The 18102-nt window shown below is 38.5% G+C and overlaps 1 protein-coding gene across 1 annotated transcript in view; it reads right to left on the bottom strand.

Annotated features, from left to right (window-relative positions):
• Positions 1–18102, bottom strand: part of LOC124631737 (mannosyl-oligosaccharide alpha-1,2-mannosidase IA) — a 52969-nt gene that overhangs the window by 5593 nt on the left and 29274 nt on the right. Inside the window, exons 2-7 of the mRNA XM_047166307.1 lie at positions 11071–11289; positions 9665–9844; positions 8195–8297; positions 7623–7730; positions 3696–3923; positions 2644–2782 (exon numbers count right to left, since the gene is read on the bottom strand). Coding sequence (XP_047022263.1) covers positions 2644–2782; positions 3696–3923; positions 7623–7730; positions 8195–8297; positions 9665–9844; positions 11071–11289 — 977 coding nt within the window. The remainder of the gene's footprint in view (positions 1–2643; positions 2783–3695; positions 3924–7622; positions 7731–8194; positions 8298–9664; positions 9845–11070; positions 11290–18102) is intronic.

Here is an 18102-nt window from a genome sequence, read left to right as displayed (position 1 = left end):
TTATGCCCACGGGTCTATGTCACGGTGTTACATGTTGGTCTGCGAGAATTAACTGCCGCTTAGCCTCGATATTATCTTGGATCATGGCGGGTTATGAACTACCTTCACGTGGCTTGTCACTGAAGCTAGAGTGCCCACGTTGAAATTCTAAATCAAAATCAAAATCCTTTTATATCAAAAAGGCCTTTGCAGGCTCCTATGAAACAAAAAGTTGGTCTCATGGAGAAGAGCCGGCAAGAAACTCCATAGACACTCTTTTAAAAAGTAATATTTTTACAAACAGTCTATTACTTAACAATAGTAAGCTGACAAAATTATACAATGCAACTGAAAGTTAAACTGTAAACTCCTAACTCCTAACTTTATCTCTGTTTTACACATGATGTTGTAAATTAGGGCACGCCACCATAGTGGCCGTAAGTCCCCCCTTTGAGGAGTGGCTCAGAAGGAGTCATGGCGGCTCACCGGATACATTTGTTTCGGAAGGTATCTGTATCGAATCGGTCGTGAGGAGGCGCCCGGGTGTCACCACTGTGCGGACAGCCCCAAGGGCACGGTGGACCACACAGTCCAGGTGTGCCCTGTGTGGGAAGAGCACCTTCGGGTCCTCGCCGTGGCTTTAGGCGGCGGCGACCTCTCGCGTCCGAGAAGGAGGAGGCGGAACGACAAAGAGTTCGCACCTCTCATCCCGGCCGCCGCGCTGGACCTGGCAGACACCGAGGGCTCCGGGTGTCGCAAGACGACTCCCGGCCACCGTAGGCGTGGGTCTCTGTGCGGTGAGTTCGGGTGGCTCATCGCTCATGTCTAGTTAATAGACAAAAAACCCCTGTCGGCGGCGCAATGTTCCACGCGCTCCTCAAAGACATGTCAGCAGCCCCAGCGGGGCACAGCAGGGCCAAGGCCTGTCGGGGCTGCGGGATTATTCGAAAGAGTTACCGCGGCCCTGGTACATAAAAGGCTTACGACGGAACACGACGGTTTTTAGTCAATAAGAGTCTGACACTCAAAGCCCTCGTATATACATTGCTTATATGTGCATATCATGTGTAGTGTGACTCTTTGAATCGCGATATCTCAGGAATGGTAACATTTAGGACAAAACTGTTGATGCCATTTTTGTAGAAAATTTTAAGATCTACAACTTTGGTCTGATGTTCTTTTTTGATAAAACTTACCGTTTTCGAAAAAAAGTCCAAAAAAACAAAAATTTTGACATTTAACCTCGAATAACTTTTGACGCACACATGGGATTGATGGGGACTTTTAGTATTTTATTTATAATGATCAAATCTAGCTCTCCACCAAAAATCAGCTTTGTGGGAATTTTTGTTATTTCAAATATCTATTTTGACCGGGCTATAATGTTTTATAACAAAAGATATATATGTCGGAGACGGTCAATAGTACGGACACTAAACGAGACGCAAGCGCGCCATCTGGTGGCGCTTTTAGTGAAACAACATTTTGGCGCGCTTTTTTTTTTTTTTTTTTTTTGTGAATGGCATCTCGCAGTTCAGCCTAGGAGGCTGTTGACTGCTTAACCGGTCAAATCCCTGTGGATGCCTAGAGTTTAAGGCCTCCAGCCAGGGGCATGCAGAGTCGTGGTGGTCAGCGTGGCGTCGACGGAGCTCAGTGTTCGTTGAGTCGTCGTGTTGCACACATCTCGAAACTGCCCTACGTCACGTCTAGTGTACCTAGTGTTATTGCCTAGTGTTGTAGTACCGTTGTAGATCCATATTGTAAAGTGTGTAAAGTGTCTTTTGAAATTAAAGTGTAAAGGTTCTTCTAACCTAACAGACAGACATGTGTTGCTGGGGAGTTTGTTCCGCCACTTCTTCTCCCCAGCCGAAACACATAGGAAGTGGCGAAGGGCGGGCGTTTTGGGGGCTGTCTTTTGTTCTGACTAATTTGAATAAACGTTTTTGAGTTTTGAGTTCTTTTGAGTTATCTCTTTGTGCGATTACCCTAGCTGATGTCGGGCAATAGTGCCATCCTGATGTTTCGCCTATCCGACATATAAAATACCATCATGTATGTGCATTAAGAATATATAAATGTTAAGCGTGACATATGTATAAATGTTAAGCGTTTTTGTTTTAACTATAATCAATTTAACTCGTAACTCGACTATGTGCGTAACTCGTTTAGGAATGATATGTCAAGTCTGCCGTATCTTTGTTTTACATTGCAACAAGTTTATTTATCTATTCCATTTACTCTTTACTGTGAAGACAAGCAATGGAAGAGTGAAGGCAATTGGAACTAAATAACTCAATATTAGAATCAACTAATTTTGTTTTACAATAATGACGTGTGACGAGAGAAACGTGCGACTACACATCACATAAATTACAAAGCTGCGTTTGCACGTCTATCAAATATTAAGTGTTTGTGATGCTGGCCGAAAATAATGTCATCAAATGTCATTTGGTTTTGACAAGAAGATTTTCGTGTTTTGTTTTTTATTATTTTTTCACACATTCAATAATGATGCATATATCTTTTGATTTCATTTTTCATTAAATTACATCGTTAAAACCGCATTCTAACACGCCAACTCCCACGTTAAGTTAATTGCCTTTAAAACCTAGTCATTACTATGTATTAATATTATATACATCAAGTAATATATGTGTACAATACCTGAAGGCTTCAGGGCCTAGTTTAGTGTCGGACCGCGCGTAGCTCTCATGGCAAGTGTTGGTCAGTTTGTGTGCCACATCCATGTAACGCTCCGATAGAGAGTTGTCAAGCGTAGTCGATGCCAGTGCGAACATACCACCTGGAAACATAACACGAATATTGTTATTAATATCATATTATTATTGTTAATTGGCAGTTAGAAGCCAGAAAGTCTGACTACCATATACATAGTTCGTTCGTATGGGTATCGTTTTCAAGGGTAACTGCGTCGTGGAAATTATGATTAGGCAATATGTAAAAACTCTGATAAACAGCTCAGTAGGTACAACGTCCATAACTTCTACATATTTTTTTCCTATTTGCTAAAAACCTAATTATAGCGTTTTCCTCTATACTTATATGAATAAGGTTATCAAAATGAAGAAATAATGAGGCCATACCAAGATTATTTTCATTTATTCCTTAAATTAACATAGTTTAGAATACGACATTATTGCTTTTTGGTACAGTTATCAAGTAGGTATACTTATGGCATCGTTGGCGTTTCATTTGCAGTTTATTTAATTGAAACTCCAAATTATTAGCAATTATCTTGTACGTAAATTCACTGGTAACTAATATTCTAGTTTATATAAATAAACAGTTTATGTTTGAACGCTATGCAGCTGATCTGAATTCCGACTGAGAGCCTGCGCTCGATTTGTAAGTCCATCTAAGGCATATAGAACTAAATAATTACACTAATTGCATAAACAAAAAACAGGGAGGTACAAGTCGTTACTGGTAGATTTATTGCTTATTTAGAGATAGAATGCGAGCAACCTTTTTAGGCTCTTATACATTCAAAACTGCTGCTAAAATACGTGCCCAATTTTGGATCTTAACTTGCAGATAATTCAGCAGATTTAACTAGCTTACTTGCTGTCACGTCATAAAGGTTAAGGTAGCAGCTAATAAAACCTAAAGAGCTTCCCGAGTAGCTTTGCTCGTTGACTACCAGTGATTCCTGGGCCCGAGTCCATTTTGAATTTTCACATTACATTGTTACTTACCAGCGAAACAGGAAAGATGGTCCATCTTCTCTTCTATAATCCTGCCGTATTTCAGTTCAGCTAGGTAGGCGAGCCCCGATGGGGAGACTCGTAACATCTTGTCGAGAGCTGCCTGCATGGCCGTGTCGAACATGATGCGAGCTTGTTCGTCGGCGCCGCCGGACACCAGCCATGCCTTGAGCAGGTATTCGTAGAACGAGTCCCCTAGAGCGCCCAGTGACATGTGCCCTGAGGAAATAGGGAAAGATGTTGGTCAGTTGAGAAATCTATGGGGTGTTTAGGGAAAAATACTTTTTATAACATATGATGATGATGATGTAGTCCTAGACAATTATCGGCTACGGCGGCTGTTCTCATGTAAGGAGATTAGCCAGCTACGCAGGACATATTATAGTGCACGAGCATTTTCGCAGACACAGGTGCACTCACTATTCCTTAACTCTCCCGATGGGACGGGAATCCGACACGACCGGAGAGAGATCAGGCGCAGGACCGACATTTACGTGCTCTCCGATGCACGGATGTATCAATCACTAGCTTCCAGGCTCCGGGCTGCTTTGTGAAAGTCTTCTAAAACCCACAAAGCGATTTCGGCCCGACTTGGGAATCTAACCCGAGACCTCGTGCTCAGCAGCCGCACTTGCGACAGCTAGACCAACGAGGCAGCATAAAATATAACATATATAAAACTGTCCGTCATCAGAAACCTCTCCGTTTTCTTTCTCAATTTTGTGACGTCAAAATGGTAAAAGGTTTTGATCACTTGTGAGTTAGGAAGGAAAAAGAATGTCCAAGATTTTGAAATCTGGGAAAAATAAATACTATGCTTCTTTTTAAGTGCGAAATTGTAAGTTGTAATAATTCTTCCCGGGTCGTTTTTTGTTTGAACATAAAACTAGTTAGTAACAGTTCATTTTACAACATATAATATGTTTGAATGCAACTGCGCACGTAACCTACTTGAGTTTAATAGTTTATTACACTACAAAAACTATATTGCTGTAGTTGTAGAAATAATATTTATTGCATACCGTTTTTTACTATCCGTAGGCACTACGTCAAAAAATCCTAATTCTATTTCCAACTCGACTTATATACTTCATATATGCAATATATTTATTTCTCCAACTAAGTATCTATTGGTCTACCTGTCCGTCGGTCAGCATACAAATGACCATAATCGTCCAAAGGGTCTCATTAATTCAACGAGTCCACTTCACGAATCAATGAATGTTCTAAAATCTAATCGACCTTGATTAATACTATCCTGGCAGTACAACATTAGCAGTTGATCGATTACATCAATTTCACTAATGTAATAAATTGGTTTCACCGCGACAAACTAGATTATGGCCGACCGAATTCCATCGAGGTCTACATTTCAGTGGAGAGCCTCTTTAAATGGTGACAATTTTGGCGGCCAATACATCATTGGTCTATAGTCTATAGCATGATAGTGACGTCATCAAACTATAATAACTGGGTGACTGTATACTGGTCATATCTATTTCAAGCTAGCCGTTTTCCTGCGGTTTCAACCGGGTTCCCTGAGAACTACTGCCCGTAAATGGATAAAATACAGCCTATGTTACAGGGGAAGAGTGTGGGGAGAGTGTAGCTTCCCAACAGTGAAAGAAATTTTCGAATCGGTTTAATAGTTTCGGAGCCTTTAGGCACAGATGAATAAATAGTTACTAAGTTTTAGGGTACAAACGAACATATGTTTCCTCTTTATTATATTGCTATAGATAGATCAATAACATCCCGTAATTAATGACGTCAAACATTAATTGAGAACAAATAGAACAGATAAAAAGTCCCGCTTTACAGCTACGCGAATTGAACCGTTTATGCAAATCGTAAACTAGTTTTCGTCCTATTTACGGTGACAGCGCGATAACAATGCTAACCCGAGTTTATATTATTGTAGAATGAAATCTTCAGTACAGAACGTCTCACTGGAAATAATCTAGGAATATTACTCGGAACTTGAGATTGCTTTGAGTTTATATTTATAATATCCTGTATAATACTCGTAAACCTTCAATGTAGTTCTGTTTCGTAACAGAAAGGATAAGGTTCATAAAACTAATAATATAAATGCGAATGTGAATTTGTTTGAGACACTTATACATACGCTAAAACGGGTGGAGATAGGTTGTACCCTGGAGACGAAACACTTTATTCGGGTTTTCCTTATACCGGACAGTATAGTTCCCTCGCGAAACAGTAATTTGAATAGTCTTTTAAATCGTTCGCCCATTGGTGGCACAGTGCCTCATCTCAAGTGCCAGTGGTTTGGGACCGATTCCAGGTCAGAAGTTATGTATTCTTTCTTAGTTTATCTTGGATACTAATAACTGAGAAAATGCGAAGGAAAACATTAAAGTCCAGGTTTCTGAAATCGCCAATCTTGAGCACGCGTGATTGACGCTCATTCCTTCTCTATATGAGAAGAGGCCTTTGCCCTGCAGTGGAACAATAAAACAAAAGGCTGATGAGAGGAATGTTAGTATTTTAGCCACATCATCTGACCTCTTTCAGGTTAGCTCGACAAACTCGTAAAACAAAGCAGTTACAGCTGTGCTTCAGCACTGAGGTTTTATTATCTTCCAGCCAGCCTTTTCTTTGTACTGATCACTAGGCTGTCTGTAGTCTATAGATGTAATGTTTATGACTTTACTAGTTGTTTACCGTGGTCGTACTTGCGTCCTGGGTATTGACTACTTCGCTAATAGATGGCGTAAATTTTTTGTATTGTCAATCCGTATTTTTGACGAAAGCAACAATTATCAGCGCTTATTTTATTTTTGATAGCTCATTTGGCAACATTTATTCGGGTGTACGGAGTTAGTCCCTACGATACGCGGGTAAAACCGCAGGCGGAAGCTTGTATCGATATCATATCAAGTTATTTCGTAAGAATCTTCTTCTTATTCTACAATTCTACATAATCACTACTAGTATAGAATTTTAGGTCAAGACGACCCCTTCAAATATGAACTGCAGTTAAAAATATATTCTAATCAGTTTATGCATGAATGTTTTGATATTAGTTGCGCAATCCGATACTCGTAACTACAAAACCGATTGCCCTGAATATGGGACGTTCTACATACAACATAATCAAACAAAATAAACCGATCATATATTAAACAACAAACATCTCGATGTTTTATTTTACATTTTAAATAATAAAATAAATACTCATTATACACCAATTAAACAATTCACACAAAGTTCAAGAAACATATTTGTTTAGAACTCATTACTTTTAAAATGAATCGTAGACTCTGCTTGAAATAGAACAATTAATTTGCATGTAGTCTATAATACTGTTATGCACTAGTCGTTTCCCGCGGTTTCGCCCGCGTCCTGTGGGCGCTACTGCCCAGGCCGTGATAAAATATGACCTATGTTACTCGGGAAGAGTGTAGCTTTGCAACAGTGAAAGAATTTTTCAAATCGGTTCAGCAGTTCGGGCCTTAGAGGTAATCTAACAAACAAGCTTCTTCTATATAATACTAGCTTCCGCCCGCGGCTTCGCCCGCGTACAGTTCGGTTATATCGCGTTTCCAAGAGAATTCTTCAAAAGTCCGGGATAAAAACTATCCCATGTTCTTTCTCAAGGACAACTGTATCTCTGTACCAAATCAGTTCAGTGTTACGTGAAAGCGTAACAGACAGACAGAGTAACTTTCACATTTATAATATTAGTAGGGAATAGTAGGGATGTATTGTTAAGTATAGCTATAGACTAACCGTTTCCCGTCATTCCCATCGCCTAAGTAACTTCAAGCTCGAAATTGCCATCCTTACCGTCTGTTTCCGTCAAAACCCGTCAGAATTCATTCAAGTCTTTTACCTCACTAAACAAATAAAACTTAGCAGTGATAATACAAATAGTTATGAAAACAATGCACTCACTCTGTCCCCATTGTCCAGTGCGAGGGTTTATGAAGTTCGGATACAGGTCGCCTGGCTTGTCGATGTTGTTCAATACTTCGCGGATACGATTCACCTTCTGTCTGTAGACTGAAATAATGGGTTAGGTTATTTATTTGTTTGATTAAAATAAATGGGCATAACGATAATATAATCTATCGGTCGCCATAGTCAACTTCGCCTTTAATTGAATTTTCCATTGTTTATTTATTCGCTAGAATCGTATATAGAATTGATTTACGATAAAGCGAAAATAAGAAAAATGCCTGAAGATAAGAAATTCCTTTTAGTAGTCACCTTAAAAGATTGCAAACTGAGATGATTTTGTATCAAAAGTAAGGGCATTTTTTGTATATATTTTTTTACAAAATAAACTCAAAAAATAACCTTATTCTCAAAACAATATCATACATTAATTACATCAACATTATCAGTTCAAAATCATCTCCATCTTTGAGATATCCAAAACAAAAGAGTGGAGAGACATGCGTCGACCGCTCCAAAGGAATGATGAATGGCTGTTAATAATATTGGAGTAAGACAAATGTGCTTACTATCACGGCCCGTGACGTCACTGAGGTACGTGAACTCTAGGTGGAGAGTACCCAACTCCGAAAGGATGCTGTTTGGTCCCGCCCAGTGGTACTGACGACTCGCCTGCAAAAATATTTAGGACATTATTAAGTACCTAGTTGGTTTTTATTCTAGCTGTGGTACAGTCAACTTCAGGTCAGTGGTAACAGTTTTATAGAAAAATCGTACTTATTACTATTGAGTTAAGGTGCATGACAGTTACCAATGATGTGCGGTCTACTGTACATGTAATTCAAATATCTATGTACAGTTTCAGGTTCAAGAAAGGTTGTCTGAAAGTTAACAGTTTTTCGATAATGATCATTAGAAACTTAGAATCACATTTTTTTTCTAATTTTAGATCAAATTAAATCAGAATATTTCAATTTCATTTCGCTGCCCGCATTATGTAAATTAATCTACTTATTCTATATCAGATTTTAATATTTTTAATATCATATAAACATGAAAGTAAAATAGCGTGTCCAAATCCTATTGGATACAGCCTTGCGTCGAATTCACTGATTTTATATATTATTACACTTTTGATGTGTGGAACGGCCAACGTAAGTTCAGTCAATGTCGTATGAAATTCAGATATTCCTTGAAAGCATCGTAAATTGATCACGGCAGCGTTTCTAAGCGGAACCTTCGAACTAGATTTTCAGGATATTACATTTATTTCACCATCCTGTTTTCACGTCAACGTGCCGCGGAAATTAGATACCTAGTTGATTAATAAACAGCTTGATAACCTAGCAATTTGCTAAAGTAATAGAGGCTATGAAAAAACTATGTTAGAAAGTCTGTAATCTTTTTGAACGTGGGAAAAATGGTAGTGTATAGATAAATTGTTCTCAGACGCTATATAATTTTGTACCTTCATCACCGAAATCGAATGGCTTGAAAGTTATCGCAGTACATGTCTATTTAATGTCACATTAGGCCGACACAAAATATGAGTATCCGATCCATAAATTACGAAGTTCTACGAAGTAAGGTCGTCCTTACGCTAATTACGATAAAGACATTTATTCCCCGCATAAACTGTGTCAGCTTGGACAGCTATTTCTGATTTCTTTGACTGTGAATCATAAATGGGCCTAATTACTAACAAAGGTATATTTAATTGCTGGCAATATTTTATAATTACACGTTAGGCTTTAATATAGAGGTTGAATTATGAACAGTAATAATTTCCACGTGCCATATGTACAACAATATAACTAATATGTTTACACTTATCCCGAATTAGGATTTGTTATTTTGCATTGGTCCAGATGGCACCTACCACACATTGCGCAATTCATGTAAAAAACACTGACATACAAAAAGAGAACAATAGTCGTAATGGAATTTCCAGCAGACGAATGTTCAAGTTAATTGCGAAATCATACAAAAAGTGCAAAAGTGCAAATTCACCTGAATCGAAGTTCGCTGGTTTACAGTACCTTAGTGGAAGGATTGATGAGTGCAAACGGCAGCCCAGTAGGAGTATCGAAGGCCGGCAGCAACGCGTCAGCAACTTCCACCGCCTTGTCCTTAAACATGGTGTCTCCTGTGAGCGCGTAGCATGACAGCAAGCCCCCGACGAACCGGATCGTCGTCTCGAACACAGACAGGTCGGAATCCTGACAAAAACAAATAACCTTGTTATCTTTACTTCCCTGAGTGAGGTCCTCGCATGTACCAATGTCCACTGATACCCCTGAGGGTCGTTCAATGCGGTCCAGGAAAAAAGTTTCCTTGTCATGCCGGGAAATCCAACGGCCAACATTGCAGTTTTAATAGACTCTGCGGATAGTCAGAGTCAGAGCTTTGTTACAAATGTTTTTTTTTAGAACAGTTAGTGTTAATTAAAATATTCCGCAGTCCCATAAATCGTTTGTCCGTACAATCAAAATTTACCGTTGCAGGTAATGGATCTGTAAAACAATATGTTATTGTCAAAGCTGACACTAACTTATTGTTTACTACTTTCGAGTCTAAAGTACAAGTCATAGTGGGAAAACGGTGGAGTCTACAAGCTGACGTCTAGTCTAGACGCAATATTAGCTTAATCGGCATCATTCAAATAAATATCGGAAAATGCTTATTCGATATTATAAACTGTAACAAATAAAGTCAACACAAAACTGCAAGGTAAGCCTGGCATAAAACTCAGATATCGTGACTAATTTTCATAACACATCACCATTTGTCAACTGTTTCTAGATCGCAATCTCAACATGTACTGCTTTCTAATCAATTTAATTTCCTCATTGACTCGGATACCTAAATATTTGATGTGTCCCACATTCAAATGATACGGAGCAGTCTCCTGTGGCCTTTGTTATCTCATCGCGCCGAGCAAGTCTCAGCTATGACTCCGTACGTGAGAAGTCCAACCCGATACCTACTGATACTACCCCACAGGAGAAAGATTATTCTGGCTTTCCCAAAACAATAAATCTGTGTCAATATTATTGTAAAATTTACGAGCGAATGAAGATATTGATTATCCAATTGGACAGCTAATATCAGATAATAATAATAATTTATAATTATGTCTGATATATAGTTTTAATTGAGCAATTTGATGATAAATAAAACTCGTGACCGACGATGACCTGTCTCATATACCATCATCAGACGTTAGGCGACATAACGGATAAGTATTGCTTAATTGTTTTCTGAATTCACACAAGCCAAAAGCAAATCTACTTTCGAATAAATATTCAAACAAGAACAATGCTGTCTAACTTCAACATCACGCGGTACCGACGAAGTGACGTAAATTAAAATCTTTGCTAATTCCATGAATACTTCAGTGCTGGCTTCTTAAGTATTTGCGAGTGACAGGCTTTGTTTGACTTACGATTTCATTAATATGCAAGTGTTCGGCGACCCAGTCGCGGCCCTCCCGGAACTCGTCATGGAGTCCCATGAGGTAGAGGGTGTCGAGGCCGTCTACGATGGTGGCGCCGAGCTCGCCGGCTCCGAACACGCTGGAGAGGTGAGCTCGCTTCGACATCGGCTTCAGCTCGTTCTTGCCCCAGGCGTACAGCTTGTAGTTGTTCCACGCGTGCATCATCATCTGAAATAGAGGAGGCGTTGTATTTTCTGTGTTCATATTGTGTCTATCTGTAATCTACTTAGTAAATATGTCACAGATAAGTAAAGATTGATGTGCGTTAAATTTATTATTATTCCCGTTAGTGTTTTAAGAGCACATTTAAGGAAAGTATGTAGGTAAACCTAATCAGATTGTTGGATAGCCGGTAATATTTATTGACTTGGTGTTTACAATTTTGGATTTTCGATCTTGGGTAGATTAATTAAGTCAAATAGATAAATATAGTAGACGGCATTATCTAGTATTATTAACGAGTTAAACGTTAAACTAACAAATAAATGTTATCAAGAATCATCATGCATCAAGGATCAATACATCAATGACCCGTTAGAGCATTAATGAGTGTGACGCATCAATTAATTTCCGTGCTCATAAGCAGTATCGTTACTAGAATCTTAGGCAAAAATAAAATGTAAGCATGAAACGCGAAAGTCGCCACTGGAAATTCAAATGTTTTCCTGATCATGTGAACAAATATTTTTTCATAAAGCAGCGACCACATTTCAAAGGCGTGCCGTGAATGAGGTCTTTTCAAAAAGCGCGCTCGCAAAGCTCTTTTTCTGAACAAGTCTTAATCTCGACCGCTCCGTGCCGAGACGGGACACTAATGAAAGGATATCGGACTTTCGTCGGGGCCATTAATTATTATTAGGTACCGGGAAACTTCCATTCCCCAGTGACTTGGAAAAACTGAGCGACTTAACCAATTACACTTTAAATTGAGCCTAGTGGGGTGAAAATAAATAAAACTTGTTTTAAGTTTAAGGCATATGTTGAGTTCACGAATAATAAAGAATCACGTCGTAGACTTATTTATCCAGTGTATAGTCACTAAATAAAGAAATCTGGGCCACCATACTGCCATATGATTTACTGTCTCATACGAATTACCCGCAATAAACTTTGCATTACGATTCATAAAACCCAAATTGAGGAGAGTGGGCCATTATCATAGACCTACATACGGTCCACAGACAATAGTAATGACAGTCCCAGATGTCCGTTTATCGAATGGTGAAAAAAAGACACACCTGTATGATAAATCGTCTTTGGTCCACGACGGTGTTGTCGGCTGTGTTGATGGTGTCAGGATCAGGCACATGGCGAGAAGCACGAGACAGTTTCCCGCCGTGCTTGAACGATGTTTCGATTTCCGACAGGCGAACCAACAGGATTATAGTGGCGGTGAAAAAAGCGATAAACACTATCCGGAAAATTATTCGCATTGTTAACGGTTGGCCGACACGTTTAGAACTGATAAAAGAGATTCTTTAACTAACTATAATTATTGATATTTTTTTTTGGAATGTTTCGCGATTTTTTTATCACTTTTACGGAGTTACGTTTTTGGGCGTGATTTGGTGACACGCGTACGGTGATACACTGACCAATAGACGATAACAAATTATATGACAATAGCAAAGTTTATACACAAGCGCGCGAGTCGGCGGCGCGCGAGATATTGATGATGTCGGCCACTCGCCCGCGATGTTGATGTTTGGTAATCTTTCGGATATCCGTAATAATAAACTAACACCCAATAACCACTTGTTATCGAACCACATTCCACCAATTCGTAAATTAAAAATACCTGAAATTATGTACCCATGTTACTTTTCTTTTTAGTGTCTTTTACGAGTTTTAAACAGATTGATATTACCATGTTAGTGTAACATGGTAAGAAATATGCCTTATATAATTGACATAAAAACAACAGTCATCAACAACAACGGACATGTTTATCCGACTACAGAAAAAAGAGAGGTTCCAAATGATTTTATTCAATCCATATGCATGTTTTGAGTCACGATTAGCCCTATATTATTACTGTAAACGGCACACGCTACGAACAGGCTCTAGCTTATTATCTCGCCATTAACGAACCCATAAAATAGTAAGTATTTGTAACAAATTAAACATAAATTTAACACGGCAATAACATTAAACTATAACTGTCACGAGTAAATTAAATGTAGTGTACAAAAGATATTATTATATGTTCATTTTATTTTTCTAATTTCTGTGTAATTGACGATACGATAACCTTTTTATCAAGTTTATTAACTAAACCGCAGCTAACCGTCGTGTTTGAGATAAACCTCGTTACTGCAAAAACAATACTCTAAGTAAGAGCACAGATTCCGATACGGCTTAGCACCGCCTCAAGAAACAGTTTCACACAAACGGATATAAAATTCAGGACCGCTCGTAAGTAAAGCAGAAATAAATAATTCTTCAGATTAGAGGAAGACGTACCGCTCCAGCACCCGGTGGAGGCGAGATAAAGAGAGATATTAATGATGCCGAATACATTTTGTGTCAGCGAAACAAAAAATGATGATGGTGACAAAAGACTTGCCAGACGATTACATTATATTAGATTGATTCAAGAAATATTTTTCGCCAAATTTTGTGTCTTAATGCTGATAAAATATTTAAAATATTTTTGCTATGTAGATTGATTCAAGAAATATTTTTCGGTACATTTTGTGTCTTAATGCTGATAAAAATTTAAAAATATTTTTTTCCAAGATTTAGCATGATTAACTTTTCTTCTTGGGAATTCCTAATCAAATAGAGGTTATCAAAGGTTATGCTCTTGTACTGGGTTTTTTAATGTAGGTTACTTAGACCGATTTTCCCTGTATTCTAGAGATAGCAGAAAAGGAAAAAAATACTTCATATGAGACGATAAATCAACAAAATTTTAATGCAGCTGTACTGATGATGGATAGTGAAGTTCTTAATTAATCAATAATAAACCCATTAAGTTTGTGAAACTACATATTTTCTTACTTTACATTAGAAGTAACTGAGCGACTAAGTAGTGAATGTAGATGGATAACGGGATTTATCTTATGCTGTTAAACAAATATAGTGGCTAAACAGAAGCAAGCACTGCGGACTGAGGAGCCGAGTGGATGATGGTGAAAAGTAGTGTCGGGTGGCAGGAGGCGGGGCTGGGGCATATGTGCCGACTCCACCACGGGAACTAATCTCGGCGGGAGGTAATTAAGTGCGGGCGCGGCCTCCGCTGCACTAGCGGCCGGCGTAAATCCCAGCCTCTTCAGATTTACTGTTATAGCCTTCCCAGACATCATAACACCTCTTCCTCCACACGTCTTCACACTGACTTATTGCCGTGCGCCACTCCGAACTATCACTTTAACTGCCGCCCGCGACGCCCCTAAACCTTTATCCCGGAATTCCAAGACGCAAGTTTATTTGTCAATACTTTGTACCTTAACTGTTTTATGGCGATGAAATGTCGCTGACACTCTCGTCAATTGGTTTTCATGGGCTGTAAGAGTTACAACTCTTCCTGTATTCTGACCCATGGGGCATGGCAATTCAATACATTTTGCCATGTATAGGGTATTCCATTAAAATTGAGGGGAAAGACCAACAAAGAATTTCCTTTAAATTGAAAGATAATACGGGCTTCTAACACAGATTTTCTTTGTGAATTAATTAACAATACTAGTTTCTAACGTAGTATCTATTTAAATTGTAGACGTCTGCCAGTGATAAAATTGTACTCGTCGTATCGCAATTTTAAATATTCTCGATTCTAAAACAGCTCGCATTATCATTATTTTAAAGCCAGGCCGGCTGGATCAATCTATTCTGTTTAAATTATAAAGCTTTGTGCTTCCAAAATGTATATCGTTGAAACTTATTTACATGCTATTGTCGGACAAGAGGCTCTCATACAAGTTATCAAAGAGACTGTAGTTGTCCCGCTTTGCACTGAATTGGTGATGCTTTGACCTTTATTTTTGAAACCTGTAGGTATTATTCAAATTATTTTTGCAGAAGGCCTCGTGTTGAATATGCCTAGTATTTCTGCTGATCTAAAAATATGAGAGAAGAATTTCTTTACATTTGAATTAAAACGATTTGAATCCAAAAACTATCGCAACAAAATCTATTCGTCTTAAGAGTATAATAATTTCTACTCCCATAGTTAATTTTACATAAGGACAGTATTGTCAAAATTTCAAAAGAAGTAAATTAAAAATAGCCAAGTATGATACAATGAAATACATAATGTAAGGTGAAACCTGCCATTATTTCTAGCATTATGATAAGGAAAATTAATTGTTAATTGTAACTTTACTGAAATAGCAATAATTATAAATTTGAAAAACTTCATAAATAATAATAATTGAAGAAAAGACATGATATTTGGCTCAAATAATTAACCATATTTTGGTCAAAGTTTAAGTCAGCATTAACATTAAAATTAGGCCACTGCTGCTTTTGACGTTTTCACTTTCCAGTAGCTAACGAAACAAAATATGATGTAAACAAAAACAAAACAAGTTAAAAAACAGGAAAGAGTTGAAAAAGGAAAGTTATCTCGACGATTTCCAGTGGAATGGAACGACATTAATAGAAATTGTCGGCAAAAACAAACGGTCTAATGATAAAAACAATGGCGGCTGTGTCAACTTGCGTCTCTTCCGTCGCCACTGTTGCCTGAAGTGAAACGTTTTGATTTACAGTCGCTTTAGTAGCTTTATTAAGGGTTTACCTAGTAAACTGTTTATTGAATGCTTTAGTATGTATTTTACATTAACTTGGTAGAGTTGGTCCAATTGTCCCCGTTCTCCCTACTGAGATAAGATAGGTATCTACTAATGTATAGTTTTTTAAATATTTTATAAAAAAAAATGCTTTCAATATTTGAACTGAGATTCGATCAACGTCCTCTCATACATCTAGTTTGATTCAAAATACATTCAGTTTCAGCACTGAAAAAAGAAAATTGTAGTAGCACTTCCGGCAAAAGAGCTTCCAAAAAAGGAACAATGTAGGTAAATAAACACAACATTATTCGGTCCCTTTATCATGTTAGGTTAAACTCAAGCGAACGAGGCAACCTCCGACCCTCACTGTTGGAGGTGTCAAATTGTCGCGTGTCATTGATCGATTGTCTCGTACCAAAACACGCTTGTCTATTTCGCTTTTAACCAACAAACGTAAGTACGTAGGTACGTTTTGATTAGCGTGACGTTGACAAGCACACAACGTGAGCCAGCAACCCGGAAAATTAAATCCGCAATCGTAAACGGTTTAATTTCTCTGGTACTTCACTATCTTAGTGAAAAAGTCGTGAATTTGCAATTTAATTATGTACATTGATGATTTTGCATGGAAGCGTTTTGGTTGAATCTGCAGTATTATAATGTGGAACAATGTCAAAGCCTACCTAAGCAGAGATTAATAAAAATGGTGTAGAATAATAAATTTCATTTCTATATTTATGACTTTTACAGCGTTTGAGGATACGTACTCGGATAGAAAAGAATGTTAATCTTTTTGGCCGTTGTATAATAATCATATTATTAAATAACAATAAACGTGAAAGAAACACAAAACAGGTACGACTATGTAAATCACAGACCGCCCAGAAAGATAGATTGACGGCTGTACGTCACGATAACGCGCAGGATGACGTAACTGAAGGACGGAGGCACAGGCTGAGTTTTCTCTAATGGAAAATCTGCATAATGGCTCTCTCCCCTGTGATTCGATTTGCACGGAACACGTTATGTCGGAGGCGCGCGCGCCGTCACCCGCGCCCTCTAATGGACCACTGCTATTTACTCGCCGACGGAACACGACAGTTTTTGTAGATCTCCTTTTGCAAAGTGAACTTGTAAGTGGGCCGCCTTTGTGACTTAACTGCCTTTCACGAGGATAAAACGAGCGATCGACGAAGGCGTCTGTTTCACTGACAAACATGGGAACCCTTGTAAGCGATATCCAATAATGCCGGGCCCTTGAGCTCACTCGTGTTTTATGTCCATTATAGGGCACGCTTCACCGAAAGATTTGCAAGCATCACTCAGTCTGACCCGCGACGCCGGCGTGACAGGGGCGAAATAAATCATCAGCCAGACAGAAATATTAAAAAATATGACGAAGCACATCCAATTAATTATTGTAAGCGAGCGCTAACGCCTCCTGCCTAAAGAATTCCTGAAAAATGTTGGGATCATACACTGGATTTGTATTATTACTAAAACAATCAAATCCATTTTTTATTTAGATTCACGAGGGGAGAAGGGTCGGAATCGGAAAATATTTTTGATAGGGGTTAGCTGAGCCCACATTTATCATTATCACGTCGTCGTCGACTTGGCAGGTCACCGCACCTTTGCTGTGCCTACTAAATCATAAAACTTGCAAGTCGGATTCATATTTTACCCTACTATACATGCCTGTACGTATACACATATAGTTCTCACAAAGACAGAACAGCGTCCATTACCTAATGATAAATTATTACGCGAAGTCCTTCACGCAACGTAACACTACGTACAGTCCGCAGGTTAACCAATCATGGTATGCTATTACTAGTTAATCAGCTTTAATTATAGTGTCCATAGCACGATTGTATTTACTGTGGCACTGGGTTTGCTGCAACACGTTTAATAATGTATAAGAGCGATGTGTTTCTCGCTACATTATTTAAGAAGGAAAATAAAAGAACAATATAAAAAGGCGTGTAGAAAAAGAAAATGTAACTGGAGGGCATTTATATACGTGAGTAGTTAACGTGTGAGCCGGCAGGTGCGGGAGGAAATATTTTCACACAGCTCTCAGTTCATCCGACACGCTGCCGAAGAAAAAGGCAACACAAAATATAAGGCAAAAACAACTAGATGCGCTGAATCCCTTTTAAACGGGAAATAGTTCGGGTGCCGAGACATCGTTTATCAACTTCTGTCGAAGCTAAATCAACATCGGATAAACACAGATTTA

The sequence above is a fragment of the Helicoverpa zea genome, chromosome 7 (assembly GCF_022581195.2).
Source record: "Helicoverpa zea isolate HzStark_Cry1AcR chromosome 7, ilHelZeax1.1, whole genome shotgun sequence".
Taxonomy (NCBI): Eukaryota; Metazoa; Arthropoda; class Insecta; order Lepidoptera; family Noctuidae; genus Helicoverpa; species Helicoverpa zea.
Note: the sequence above shows the minus strand (reverse complement) of the source record. Positions and strands in the feature narration are given on the sequence as shown.